Raw genomic sequence first — 15227 nt, 5'->3', positions numbered from 1 at the left:
AATTAACTGTGCAACACTTTGCCTTTTTCTAACCTTCCATTCTTCCTTTGCTTCCCTTAAATTTGTTGTTCCTTTGTTACGATCTTACTCCTTTTACCAATTTAACTGTCTCTTATTCTTGTCTGTATTCCTTCCTTCCTTCCTTCGTTCCACTCCTCCCACAGATGAGCCGACCAGTCCAACTGCAGATCTGCGGGCACGTCATGTACCTGCCTCCTCCGTCGTTTCGAGTGGTGGTCTTAACTCCGCCCCTGCTGTGGCCACAAGCCCCGCCTCCCCAACCTTCACCTTTCCCCTCCACCGTCTTTTCTCCCTCAACTGCAGTGAGTGACGAGAAAAAAGAGAGCAGTGTTTTGTTTCGACGAAAAATCCATTTCTCCTGTTCTGATTTACTGTCTTGTGAGATTGAAGCATTAAGTATAGCTATAACTATTCCTGCCTGCGACTGTAGATACAAACATACCAACCCATTTATACCAGGTTTTATGGTCTTAACTCATTTGGAGAGTCCAATATTTAGAAAATGCATGCCAACAATCTAGAGATCCTTGTACTGCATAAATACTCATCCTGCACCAATGTGTGAAGTTTCCTGTGAGTAGAAAGGAACGCGTGCATGTCGTACTCCAAATGTTCACATGATCAGTCGGAAATGCCGTTCCATTGCCTTTGGACTTCACCAAAGACCTCCAAATCCCCTATTAATACTGTGATGTCACTTCCTTCACTCACCTGATCTAACAATGCCCTCTTCCTGTACTCAACTCTCCTTAGTATTTCTCTTTTCCTCTGTATAATGGTCATTTTTGCCTGTTTGTAATGAACTCCCTCTATCTGTGTCTCTCTCAATAAGCAGGTGATGTCAAGTCTAATCGTCGCTCCTCTTACCTGTTGGCCATTACCACCGAACGCTCCAAGTCATGTGATGAGGGGCTTAACGTGTATCGAGAAGAGGGGAGGGTATTGTCGTAAGTGTTGGATCAAAGTCATTTTTTAAAACATCTACATTTGATCTAGCTTTTTACACTCTTAGTTATTTTGACTTCTGTTGATTTGATGTTATTATGGTCTTTTAACAGGAGGCTTCCAAAAAGAGTCAAAAGCTTTTTCAATGAAGGGGTGAGTTCAGTTTACTAAATGAAAAGAAAGTTAAATATGCACCATGAACCAAATAATTGCTTTAAATTTCTCTTCCTGTTATTGTCTGTATAGAGTACCGCAGACATGACGTATTTTTGTATGCAAACCCCTGAAGCGAGTTAGCATTTTAGCACTTCCGCTTCCATCGCCTCAAAGTCAATGGATTTTTTGAATGGGTTTTTGGTAAATCGACTGAAACAAAACCGCTAAATATTTTCACATTTCAATCAATGACATAAAACACACCAGTTACAACCAGCTCATGATTTTTTAAAGCGTTTTTTGGCTTAAAAACGGCAGTTGCTAACAAGTTGCTAAAAGCGACTACGTCCTTTGGCGGGGACCAGAGCCATTGAGAGAGAGAGTCGTGACAAGAAGTTCAAAATGTTCACGTGTCACGTGATTCATGGAGCCTTCAGATAGTTCCAGGAAGTTATGTATTCACTTTAAATGCTTTATTTCTTTAATTTTTTATTCATTAAATGACTTTAAACAGATTGAAAGTTCATCACAATCAGTCTGTTTAGCCACAGCTCTATGCGTTACTAGTAACTTTTGGGAACTATTGAGAGCCTCCATGAACCGCCATTGCTGTGAAAAACTGTTCCACTGGAGTCAACGGAGTTGACGCAACTCACCCTCTCAATGGCTCTGGCGGAGACGTAAGACGCATATAAATCTTCACAATCACGCATATAAATCTCACAAAAATGCAACATGGGCGCAAATCTCTAAAAACGTGAATGGTACCAGGGAACATGTTTTGTTTTTAATAAAGTTTGAAAAAGTTGTCTTGGTGGTGGTGAAGTTGATATCGAGCGACCATAGTGTAGACTGTTTATAGCCTCATGTCAGCTTTTTACTTCTGGAGTTCTGGTGATTGTATTTAAGCTTCAAAAGTAACAACCTCTAATTATTGCAAACCTTTGTTAATCACTGAGCTTATTTGTTAACGATCTTCCAAAGGTCTATGGGAAAAATCCATCTTTCGGTTGAGGGAACCAGTGCGGCGCTAACTTCCGCTTGGCCTACAAAAATACGTCATCCCTGCAACACTATAGTTTTAACGCAATAATTCATGTTAGCGTCAAACACGTTGCTTATGTTTAACCCTTACGTGTGTCATGGTTTAGTCTCTGGACAGTCTGGGTGCTGCTGAAGAGGTTCGCTCTAAACGACACTCTACCTCTGAGCTGGGCAGTATCAGCTACAGTGATGTGAAAAGAGAAGGCTGGCTTCACTTTAAACAGATCCACACTGAGAAGGGCAAGGTAAGAAGAAGAAACTACCAGAGATGTTAAAAAAAAAAACTTTCATACAGTCTCATTGTAACTGTTGTTGTTTTGGAGGATCTGAGCTGGTAACCATAACGTTGTACAGTCGTGGCCAAAACTATTGGCAGTGACATAAATGTTGTGTTTTGCAAAGTTTGCTGCTTCTGTATTTGTAGATTATTTTGCCACATGTTACTATGGTATGCTGGATATCTTAAGTTAGCATATCTTAAGTTTTAAAGGTGTTTATTGGCAAAAACCTAAAACATTTCAAGAGTAAATATTTACAGTGTTGGGCCTTGTTTTTCACAACCTCTGCAATTTGCTCTGGCATGCTGGATATTACCTTCTGGGCCAAATCCTGACTGATGACAAACGTTTCTTCCCTTATTAGTGCTCTAAATTGATCGCAATTTGTGGGCTTCTGCTTAACCACTCGCTTTTTGAGGATTGACCACAGGTTCTCTGTATGGGATTGACATCTGGGGACATTTATATCACTGCCAATACTTTTGGCCATGACTGTAGGTTTAAACCCCACAAAGGCAATTCATGAACTCTTAAAGGGATAGTTCACCCAAAAATGGTGATAATGGCGAACATTTACACACCTTCATGTCATTTCAAGCCTGTATGAATGTCCTTCTTCTAGCAGGAAGATATTTTGAAGAATGTTGGTTACCAATCATCACTGGCCCCCATTGACTTCCATTGTATGGACACAAAACCACTGAAACATTTCTCAAAATATCTTCTACTGTGTTCCACAGGAGAAAGATTCATAAACAGATTTTAAACAGCATGAGGGTGAATAAATGATGACAGAATTACATTTTTGGTTGAACTATCCCTTCGATTCTAGGCTGTTCTGCGTGAACTGTTTCTTTGGTTTTAACCCTCAGTTAAATAAGTTGCGCAAATCTAATGACGTGTTCTCTGATTTGATCTTGCAGAAGGTAGGTAGTGCCATCTGGCCCTGGAGAAGGGTCTTCTCTGTGCTTCGGTCACACTCACTGTTCCTCTACAAGGACAAGCGAGAGGCGGTGCTTAAAGGGGCGGCACTGGGGGGCGGGGCTGAGGAAGAACAGCCCATCAGCATCCGGGGTTGCCTATTAGACATAGCGTACAGCGAAACGAAACGCAAGAACGCCCTGAGATTGACAACACAGGACTTCTGTGAATATCTGCTTCAGGCGGAGGACAGAGAAGACATGCTGGAGTGGATCAAAGTCATCACAGAGGACAGCAAGACGGACAATGAGGTGAAAAAACCCTTTCAGCATCATTCATTTGAGTTTTCCAGCACAACAACACAAACTCTAATTTAATTTTGGGGTGGGACTGTCTGTTTGTCTGACCAATGACAGATGGGGGAGTGTCTAGGAAATGAATTCCATAAGTTGAATTGTTCTTTATTCATGTGTTCCTGCAGGAACTGGGTTTTTCACGACAGGCTCTCATCAACAAGAAACTTAATGACTACAGGAAGCAGAGGTGAGTTTAGAGAGCATTGTAAGCGTGCGCCGCTGCCATGCGTTGTCACCAACATTATTATCATTTACAATCACCTTCCTGTTGGTTGCCTCCTGCAGTCCAACGGGTAATAAACCAGACTCCTCACCCAGAGTGCCTCGCATGACATTTCTCCACAGCAGTGCACCTCCACGCTCACCAAAACACGAGGTCAAAGATGAGAGCAGCCCGCCTAAATCTCCATGGGGCATAAACATAATGAAGAAAGCTAAGAAGACCAGTCCTAAAGCTTTTGGAGTGCGTCTGGAAGATTGCCAGCCCGCCACCAACAATAAGGTGTGTCCATAATGTTTGCATTATGAAATCATTCTGTTATAGTATAATATTCAAGTCAAATATACAAAAATAACAGTTACACTTGACCACGATAGGTAAACAAATGTGTGTTTGTGTTTGTGTAGTTTATTCCTCTGATTGTGGAGATCTGCTGTGGGTTGCTTGAGGACATGGGGCTGGAGTATACAGGGATCTACAGAGTACCAGGAAACAACGCGGTTGTGTCCAGTCTACAGGAACAGCTCAACAAAGGCTGCGACATCAACACTGCTGAGGAGGTGAGGTGTTTACTCGCACACTTGATCTTTGTCAGACACTGGCTCTTTAAGACTGAGTCAATATTCTGGTTATATTCACTTCCCATATGTGAGAGATGCTTCCTCATAATGACACTCAACGACAGGCTCTTCTGCTCTCTATAACTGCTTTCACTTTTTTTACTCGTGTGCAGAAATGGCAGGACCTGAATGTGGTCAGTAGTCTGCTGAAGTCCTTCTTCCGGAAACTTCCTGAACCTCTCTTCACTGATGGTGAGATATGAGCAAGCTAATTGTTATTTCAGTGTTAATTGTTGTGTTTTGGAATGTCATTTGAAGCACTGTATGTCATGCGTTTACATTTTCTTGTTCTTCTGCTGTTTTTTTCTCGATTCCCTTTGAAGACAAATACAATGACTTTATTGAGGCCAATCGGAAGGAGAATGCCAGTGAAAGACTTAGAACCATGAAGAAACTGGTATGACTGTATTTTCAGCGTATCATTTTAAAACCCACATTCTGCTGAAAATGTACCCTTACATTTCATTCTCGGTTGATTCTTACCTCTCTCTCTCTCTCTCTCTCTCTCACTCTCTCTCTCTCTCTCTCTCTCTCTCTCTCTCTCTCTCAATCTCTCTCACTAGATCCGTGATCTGCCAGATCATTATTTCCACACTTTAAAGTTTTTAATTGGACATCTAAAGACTGTGGCAGACCACTGTGAGAAGAACAAGGCAAGTGATACATGATTTTTGATGGGATTCATTTTTGTAATGAATGATCAATTAAAAAATCCCTTCCCACTAGAGGGCAGTGTTCTGCATCAGCTGATGGGATTTGTCATGGTTAACTTGAGAATATGAATATATTTGTTACTAATATTTAAATATTATAATTTTATTATAATTTAAATTGACTTATAACTCATTTTGAGAATAACCATAACCCGCCATAACCACCATAGGCATTTACCTCCATCCCTTAATATTTAATATTAGTTGACATGTGTGGTTAAATTTTACTTGATTACATTTGGTCCCTTCAAATCTCAATACTGGGATTTCTTTATCCCATGTCTTATTAGTTTACTGTTATTTGAGTACAGATGGAGCCACGTAACTTGGCGCTAGTCTTTGGCCCCACTCTTGTCCGGACGTCAGAGGACAACATGACAGACATGGTCACCCACATGCCTGATCGATACAAGATTGTGGAGACACTCATTCAGCATGTGAGTCACACGAGTAGATCATACACAGCTTACAGCTAGCCTTTGTTTAAATTATGAGCCTATCTATCATCCTTTCTGTCTGTACAGTGTGCCTGGTTTTTCAGTGAAGAACATGAAAAGGATGAAAAGGTTAGTTTTGTTTGTGTTTATTAATAAAACAATTATATTGAAGAGACTTTTGCATTATTCATTTTTTATTTGATTTGGAATTTGTTTTGAAATGACAATTTAGTTTTGTTATTTGACATCAAATATATTTTTATTTTACAAAGAAATGTGCAGCATTTGAGAAAGAATAAAAGGGCACTTGTTCATTTCTAATTTGCTCAACTCATTTTGTAAAACAAAATCGTGAAAATTGTATCGTGAGATCAGTATCGTGAATTGACTTTAACAGTTATTGTAAAATGTATAAAAATATTTATGATATTATCACGTTAGCAGGGGTGTAAAAAGTATTAAAAAGGGCTTTCTAGAATATGAATGTCCCCTCCCCCTGTACTACCTGCTACTGACTACTAATAACAAGTAGCAAATCATGGTTTTAGTAGTCTGTAATGGTACACAAAATGAATCAACATGAAACAAATGTCTAAACATTGCATGTCGCCCCTCAGACACCGGTGGACACAGAGGATGTTCAGCCTGCGCCTAACATAGATCATCTCCTATCTAACATCGGCCGAACCGGCCTGCTAGGGGAGGCGTCAGGTGAGAGAGTTTTACCATTCAAAGCCAGCAGTGTCCAATCATCTCACTGTCCATAACAACAGCCAATCGGTGCTACTGATAGTACTGTCACGTTCCACGACAGATGACTAACACTTCGTATAAATGCTTTCATCTGCATGTCTGGATGTACAGGTCTGTTGAGAGTGGACTGTAGAGTAGTGGTTTGCACGCTCATATTTCGTTTTTCCTGCTTGTTGAATACTCTAGACTTCTCTGTGTTTGTTTTCATTTGACAAATCTTTTTCATTGCATTCACTTTCTGCTGTGTTTCTTTGTACATTTCTGCATCCCTCTCTTAGCTGAGCCTTTGGAACAGCCACTGCGGTAGGATGGGTTCACCCTGTCATGTCCTCTGTCTCTGTGCATGTACAGTACATGAGTGTGTGTTTTAATGCTTACGTGCTGTACATACTGTACACACAATGATGGAAGTGTGTGCGTGCGTGCGTGCGTGTGCCTTCTCCCCCATTGACAATCACAGTTTCTGCCCCTGCTCCTCCAATGACTTCTTTCATGGGTCGATGTCATCAGTATGTGCCGTGATGTCATCAGTGTGTGCTATATCATTACTGCTGCTGATATGGGGTGCTTCTCAATACTCAAATTGTCGTTTCCTCATTTCCTATGTGGAAGTTTTGTGTTGAGACCACTGATCTATATAAATGACTGGATTGCTCATGATGTCATTGCACTGAAGCTACCACGCTGCCATGTTGGTATGCCCAAACGTTCTATTAAATTAATAGGGAGTTATCACATATCAATGATAGAACAGTAACTTACCAGTCCCTGTTTTTATATCTAAAGTCTCACAGTACATTCTTACAACGCAAATGTCTTAAGCATGTAAATGGTTAATTGTCGGGAATTTTCCCGTCTTATTAGATATAGAGTGAGATACAGTGCACACATGCAGTGACATTGCGCAAAGACATGTTCTTCAAGTTCTTGAAGGAAGTGAGGCTGCACAGTGAAAGAAATGAGAAGCGCCCATGATCCCCTTTGCTTCTTGACCCTGTTCACATTGGAGCTTATTTATTCTACTGATGTGGTTTGTAATGGATCTTGTGTGAACACTGTCTCATAATCACTGTTTTTGGGGGTAATGCTTAATGATCGACACAGAGGTTGAAACAGGTCTCTGCAGATTAATATACAAGTTGCTGACAGTTACAGGAAGTAGGAAGTGATGTCATAGTCGTTTTATCCTCCTCTGTGTCTCTCATTAGTACAGCATATTAACTTAACATGGCACAGATATTTTCACTGTTTTCACTAACTTTCTTACAATCTCTCTCCCTGTCTCTGTCTCTCTTATAAACCGGGCAGACTCAACCAACAGTGATTCTGCAAAATCTAAGGTCAGTATTGACCAAAAGTCATTTACAATTCTTTTTTCAATGTTGATTACCTTGCTGGAGGAATTGCAGGTTTTGAATGCTATGAATTAGGATTAAATTTATGTTAAAGAAATTCTGTGATTTCATATTTGATTTATGACTGTGGGTTTGTTTACACAACAGTGATATACTTAAAGGTCCAGTGTGTCATTTTTTGGAGGATCTATTGACAAAATTGCAATATTATATACATAACTGTCTTCAGAGGTGTATAAAGACCTTACATAATGAAGTGTTATGTTTTATGGCCTTAGAATGAGCTATTTCTATCTATATACACTGCAGGTCCCCTTGCATTGAATTCTCCATGTTGTTTCTAAAGTAGCCCTAAACAGACAAACTGCTCTACAGAGCGCGTAAATGCGTTATCTCCTTCAGCAAAGATGCGAAAACATGACAATATCATAGTCTTGTGTCAGCCGCCGTAGTGCTTCGAAAGGGAGGGGAGGGGGGAGTGAGCTGTTGGTTGCAATTCGCAACCTCACTGCTAGATGCTGCTAAATTTCAGACACTGCACCTTTAAAGCGGAAAAGTTGTGTTTTTTTGTTTTTCAAAGGTTTTGCATACAGACATTAACGTTGTTCATGTAAATACGCTTTTTTTGTAATTCCCAAAGACAATAAAGGTATTGTTTTCCAAAACTTTTGAAACATTTGAAACTCTTTTTCAAACGTTGCGTTTGCAGGCCCCCAAAACGAAAAATTAAAACGAACAGTCAAAACAGCGCATAAACAGTTTTCCAATTTTAGTTAAAAATGTAAATGCCTCTTTACACTGCGTTCCAAATTATTATGCAAATTGGATTTAAGTGTCGTAAACATTTAATTTTATATTGTTCAATTAAACTTATGGATGGTATTGTGTCTCAGTGCTCTTTGGATCACTGAAATCAATCTCAGACACCTGTGATAAGTAGTTTGCCAGGTGAGCCCAATTAAAGGAAAACTACTTAAGAAGGACGTTCCACATTATTAAGCAGGCCACAGGTTTCAAGCAATATGGGAAAGAAAAAGGATCTGTCTGCTGCCGAAAAGCGTCAAATAGTGCAATGTCTTGGACAAGGTATGAAAACATTAGATATTTCACGAAAACTTAAGCGAGATCATCGTACTGTGAAGAGATTTGTGGCTGATTCAGAGCACAGAAGGGTTCGTGCAGATAAAGGCAGAATGAGGAAGGTTTCTTCCAGACAAATTCATCGGATTAAGAGAGCAGCTGCAAAAATGCCATTGCAAAGCAGCAAACAGGTATTTGAAGCTGCTGGTGCCTCGGGAGTCCCGAAAACCTCAAGGTGTAGGATCCTCCAGATGCTTGCAGTTGTGCATAAACCTACTATTCGGCCACCCCTAACCAATGCTCACAAGCAGAAACGGTTGCAGTGGGCCCACACATACATGAAGACTAATTTTCAAACAGTCTTGTTTACTGATGAGTGCCGTGCAACCCTGGATGGTTGGTGGATGGCCACCATGTCCCAACAAGGCTGCGACGTCAGCAAGGAGGTGGCGGAGTCATGTTTTGGGCTGGAATCATGGGGAGACAGCTGGTGGGCCCCTTTAGGGTCCCTGAAGGTGTGAAAATGAACTCTGCAAGGTATGTAGAGTTTCTGACTGAGCACTTTCTTCCATGGTACAAAAAGAGGAACCATGCCTTCCGTAGCAAAATCATCTTCATGCATGACAATGCACCATCTCATGCTGCAAAGAATACCTCTGTGTCATTGGCTGCTATGGGCATAAAAGGAGAGAAACTCATGGTGTGGCCACCATCCTCCCCTGACCTCAACCCTATTGAGAACCTTTGGAGCATCCTCAAGCGAAAGATCTATGATGGTGGGAGGCAGTTAGCATCAAAACAGCAGCTCTGGGAGGCTATTCTGACATCCTGCAAAGAAATTCAATCAGAAACTATCCAAAAACTCACAAGTTCAATGGATGCAAGAATTGTGAAGGTGATATCAAAGAAGGGGTCCTATGTTAACATGTAACTTGCCCTGTTAGGATGTTTTTGATTGAAATAGCTTTTGATTTCAGTAAATATGACCTCCTAATGCGGCAAATTCAACAAATGACCATTTTCAGTTTTTTACAACCTATGAAATGTTTTCAAACTCTGTTGTGCATAATAATTTGGAACAGTGCATTTTGAGTTTTTCATTTTTTAAATAAATACTGTTGTCAGTGGGAGGTTTGTTCAATAAAATTCCAAATGTACCCTAACTGTTGATTACTTGAAAATTATACTGACTGTCATTTGCATCGACAAATTAGGAAAACCAGAGAAAGATATCATTTGCATAATAATTTGGAACGCAGTGTAGTGTTTTTGTTTTGTGAATAACTAGTTTATTATGATTTTTCAACTTTTCTCTTCTTTTCACATTTCTCTTAGGGATCATGGGGAACAAAACGTGACTTCACTGCCAAGGATATCCTGACGTTATCTATTATGTCGGCTGTTACCCGCAAACGCAGAAAACGGCGTAACACCCGACTCCTGGGCAACAGCACAGATGACGATTCTGAGCATGAGCCTAAATCCAGCATCTCTGAAACAGACGATTTACAAGAGATGTGCCAAGTGGCATCCTTCTCAGCCCCACGAGCGGAGGGAGAGGAAGATGAGGAGGAAGAGGATGAGGAAGAAGCGCAAAGGCAGACAGCGCAAGTGCTGAAGGAGGAGGAAGTTGTTCCCTGCATTTCCTCAACAGAGGAAGCCACACCTGTTGTGCTACTAATTGAAGAGGAGGAGCAGAAGTCAGAGGTGAAAGGTCGCAGTTGGAGGGGAGACGACGCACGTTCAATTGTGTCAGGATACTCCACTCTTTCCACATTAGGGCGGAGTTTAGCATCAGAGGGCCGTGGCGAGGACGCAGATGACGAACACAGTGAACTGATCAGTGAAACTGACAACGAAAGCGGTTTCGCTTCGCGCTCCCTCACCCAGGAGCGCCCAGAGAAACCATCCCACTCCACCCAAAACCCAAACACGTCACCCGAACCAGCCCCGCCGCGCAGTTACCTCTATTCGCACTGTAAATCCCCAACTCCCTCTAGCTCCACCTTCCATCCGCCTGCTCCTTCCATCCACATCACCCCCAACCCAGAAGACAGAGCGACTGATGCCCGCTCCTCCACGCCCTCCAGCTCCTCATCCGCTTCCCAGCGCCAACACAGCCGCCACTCCTTTAACTCCCATCGGCTCATACAGTGCGACACGCTGGCACGCCGTCGGCTTAAGGGAGACAAAACCAAAGCTTCTTCCATGGACCTTTCAGAACTTTCCTCTGCAGCCGAAGGGGAGAAGCGACCTACACAGGGTCATGTTCCTGATTCCCCCCCGTTAACCTCTCCATCACCAAGATCCAAATCCTCCAATGGTGTTAACGTGAGAAACGAGTGTACTGTGCCTGGAAATAAAAGCTGCTCTTTGTCCCCAGGACAGGGGTCCTTGGCGGATCAGGTACGAGCTCGGCTCCTCCTGGGCTCAGCTGAGGACCTCCGCAACGTCGGGCTGAGGAAACAACTGTCGCCAGAGACACGCAGAAAGAAACGTGCGTGGAGGAGACACACCGTGGTGGTCTCCCCTACGGATTGTTCCGACAAGACAGCTGCCCTAGCTCGCTCTAACAGCAACAACCTACAAACGCATTCCCCCAAACCACTAGCTTCACCCTCTGCTGAACGACGGGACCATAGGGGGTCACATCCTGAGAGATTAGAGACTGAAGCCCATAATGCACGACGGGCATTGCCTACCTCTCGCTTCCGTGATTTCTTATAACGGTGGAAGACAACTGTGTGTACAGGCTAGTGAACCAAAAGAGCTGGATTTGGGTTTCGTTGTAGCGGTGTCTTCTAAAGTTACTTCTGCTAGCTGACAGCGATCAACTCGCCATCAGAGCACTCCTACTTAAATGCAGTAAACGGCTAAATCATGAGGTGGATCACATGTGCTCCACTCTTCACTCCCATTGGTGGTTGATACATTGCGTCACCGCTCATTTGCAGGTCACAAGCGATTCAACTCTCATTGAAAATGACTTTCGATCGAGAATACAGACTCGCCCTCTGTCCAAAATCTAATTTATTTTACTGTTCTCAGACCTGCATGACAAATGGGCTTTTCATTGTTGCCAAAGTTTTTTTCTATTGCGTCCTTGATTAGTCACATGATATCATCTCCTGCTTTACTGCCAAGACACTTGCGACTCATGCCACAGAGTGCTTTTTTCCAAACCCCCCCATGAACCAATTCTCTGAAAGCGCCGGTACAGTATTGGTTGAACAGTGTTAGCAAACAGAAACAATGTTGATAGTGACCGTATAGTTTTAACACCAGGTGCATAATTTTACCAGTAACTTTTATGCTACATTAAGAACATAAGAGGCAGTGTGGTGCGTTCACCTTACTCATTTTGAGTAACGGTTCATTGATGAAATCTCGTGTACGTGTGTATGAGGTTGAGTGTGTGTGTCGAACTATTTTGTAACATTTGTACAAAGCCTTGCTTAAGTTAACCTTGTAAATACACATATTATATTATCATTTCTTTTTTATTTAGGTTTTATATGGTTTACAAAAGTGCACTTAGGTGCACGGTCGTTTTTTTTCAAGGTGTTACTTGAAATGTTTTCTTTAATATTTTTGTTTGTTTGTTTTATACACAGTATATATATTATACATATATTTTGTATGAATTGAATAAGTACTTTTATTTTGGAAATCTTGGGGTGTACGTGTTTTAACATCGCTAGACTGTTTTTCCCCAGTTAATGGCCTTTCTCTGTGACTTACAAATACTATGCAGAAATCTATACACCTCAATGCAAAGAAAAGAGCTCTAACCTGCAAAGAGTGTCTGTCACAAGCTATAATAAATTCTTATTGCTGAGCATATTTCTGTCTGTTTTTGTGGTTTGTCTCAATAAAGTTGGAGGTGTAAACTCAGAACAAGATTATCGCTGTAAAAGAGAAATATCTACCTATGTTTGTGAGAAACAACATGTATTATCAAGACAGATATCACAAAGTGCTTCACAGTTAAACACAGAAAAACTAAAGGAAAAAAGTTAAACAAATTACCTGCTTTTGTCCACAGATTGTACATTCAATGGAAGAGACTTCCACAGTTGAAAAAAGCAATCCTTTGTCATGAGCGTGGTTCAAGGCTTTAAAAGTAATCACAATATTTTAAACTGGATTATACCGGGATTCAGTAAACGAACTAAACGGCTGCTTAGGGCTGCGCCGCCACTAGGGGGGCCCCAAGAGCGCATGAAATTACAGCTTTTTTGTGATATATTCACGATACACATTCATTTTATCACGTAGGGCCGTGCCCACTATTTTTTCTGTGGCGTGTGTCAAGATTTGTGAAATTACGGACTAAACGCAATTTTGCAATATAAAAATAAGTGAGGTGGCCAATCAAATGAAAGGAGGCGGGAGTTACTTGTTACGAAGCCGAGCAGTGACCATTCTGACCAATCAAATCAAAGAAGACAGCTTAGGTTCAAGTGCAACCAGTGCAACGCACGACGTTAGTGGCTAAACATTCAATATTTTACCATTTTTTAACAATAGAAATGTTTAGCGGAAGTATCCACTGATGCAAACTACAAAACGCCGTTTTAAATGGAAAATATGTAATTTACGTGATTCATGTAATGTACACATACGTACAGGGGCGCAGATGGGATTTAACTGGGGGGACCAACCTGTCAGCAAATGATTTTAAGTCAGTTACTTATTTTGTGTAATTTGGGCTTTAACTAGTGCTCAAGCAGTTACTTTGCGTAACTTGGGAATGGTTTGCACTAAAAAGCCATTGGAGGATTCTTATTTGAAATCATGGATAAACAACAATGAACAAAGGCCACCCTGATCAACACTTGTCTAGTATGCCAATCACCCACCAAAACTTCATGCCTTCTGCAAAATATGTTTTATTTAAACATAAATCAGTAAATTTACCTCAGTCAACGTATACAGCACATTGGGTAAATGATAATGTTATGCCAGGACCCTAATTTAGTTTTGCAACTCCAGATAAAACTCTATGCGTGCGTGAGTGTGGTGGTGCTTATGGGTTGTCGATCTGGGACGGGTGAGTGGGCTGGGAGGGAAACACTAAAAAAAAACTTGACTACACCACAGGTTTATTTTATTTGTGTCCTAAAAACACAGAAATGAGTCTATTTCCTGACGATAAATTGTTTGATTTATCCAACCATTCTTTTTGTTTTAATTCGCTATTTGCCTCTGTCCACTCACCTGGACAATTAGCGAATAGGCAAATAGCGAATTAAAACAAAAGGAATGGTAACAAATAAAATAAACCTGTGGTGTAGTCAAGTTTTTTTTTTAGTGTTTCCCTCCCAGCCCATTCACCCGTCCCAGATCGACAACCCATAAGCACCACCACACTCACGCACGCATAGAGTTTTATCTGGAGTTGCAAAACTAAATTAGGGTCCTGGCATAACATCATCTAACCATGAAGTTTCGGTGGGTGATTGGCATACTAGACAAATAACAGTTTGATCATGCATTGCTAGTGTTGATCAGGGTGGCCTTGTTCATTGTTGTTTATCCATGATTTCAAATAAGAATCCTCCAATGGCTTTTTAGTGCAAATCATTCCCAAGTTACGCAAAGTAACTACTTGAGCACTAGTTAAAACCCAAATTACACAAACTAACTATTTGAGCACTAGTTAAAGCCCAAATTACACAAAATAACTGAGTTGAAATCATTTGGTGACAACTTGGTCCCCCAGTTAAAAAATCCCATCTGCTCCCCTGGTTTAAAGTGTGCGTGCAAATAATCAAACATTGACAATGGTCAATTGTATTGGGGGCACAGGGGGACCCCAAATAAAATTCTGCTTAGGGCCCAGTAAAGGCTTGGGTCGGCCCTGCCTGGATTATAACTGTAAGCCAATGTAAGGATCAAACTGGTGTTACATGGGACCTTAAAACAATGTTTCTGACGATTGGTAAAGAGTAATTGTGTGTTAGTACAACAGATGAGTTATAATAATCAAGATGAGATTAAATGATTATTTGCGCGCTAACCTAAAAAAAGTGTCTGTCAAATTCTTATTAATCTGATTTTGGTTCGTCTTGTCAAAAGGTCACAAGGGAGACGACTGTCTCTGTTTTTGAGAAGGTGAGATATGAGTCTTGTGTGAAGTGCTTTTCTTCACATTGAGGCAAGTACACGAGCCTTCAAATAAAAAGATTTTCTACAGTAAACTTAAAAATAAAGAATGGGGTATAATTAAGCGTGCAACAAACAAGTAGAACTTAAATGCAATGAACAGCAGAAAACCATAACAAACTGTAGTTATTATTTACTATGGTAAACATGCTCTATTATC

At 41.1% G+C, this 15227-nt stretch overlaps 1 protein-coding gene across 11 annotated transcripts in view; it reads left to right on the top strand.

Annotated features, from left to right (window-relative positions):
* The window catches only part of arhgap23a (Rho GTPase activating protein 23a), a 72006-nt gene extending 59264 nt beyond the window's left edge, over positions 1-12742 (top strand). For 6 of the 11 annotated variants that reach the window (XM_057345036.1, XM_057345035.1, XM_057345027.1 and 3 more), the window contains 16 exons: positions 165-323; positions 854-968; positions 1080-1119; positions 2274-2411; positions 3368-3676; positions 3847-3908; positions 4007-4223; positions 4349-4501; positions 4675-4753; positions 4885-4958; positions 5125-5214; positions 5586-5711; positions 5799-5840; positions 6329-6422; positions 7773-7804; positions 10235-12742. In XM_057345036.1, the coding sequence (XP_057201019.1) occupies positions 165-323; positions 854-968; positions 1080-1119; positions 2274-2411; positions 3368-3676; positions 3847-3908; positions 4007-4223; positions 4349-4501; positions 4675-4753; positions 4885-4958; positions 5125-5214; positions 5586-5711; positions 5799-5840; positions 6329-6422; positions 7773-7804; positions 10235-11626 (3122 nt within the window). In that variant the 3' untranslated portion in view covers positions 11627-12742. The remainder of the gene's footprint in view (positions 1-164; positions 324-853; positions 969-1079; positions 1120-2273; positions 2412-3367; positions 3677-3846; positions 3909-4006; positions 4224-4348; positions 4502-4674; positions 4754-4884; positions 4959-5124; positions 5215-5585; positions 5712-5798; positions 5841-6328; positions 6423-7772; positions 7805-10234) is intronic. The other 5 variants (XM_057345028.1, XM_057345030.1, XM_057345029.1 and 2 more) reach the window with 5 other exon arrangements.
* Positions 12743-15227: the final 2485 nt, after the last annotated feature.

Source organism: Triplophysa rosa, linkage group LG11 (genome assembly GCF_024868665.1).
Source record: "Triplophysa rosa linkage group LG11, Trosa_1v2, whole genome shotgun sequence".
NCBI lineage: Eukaryota > Metazoa > Chordata > Actinopteri > Cypriniformes > Nemacheilidae > Triplophysa > Triplophysa rosa.
This window is presented reverse-complemented; position numbering and strand designations above follow the sequence as displayed.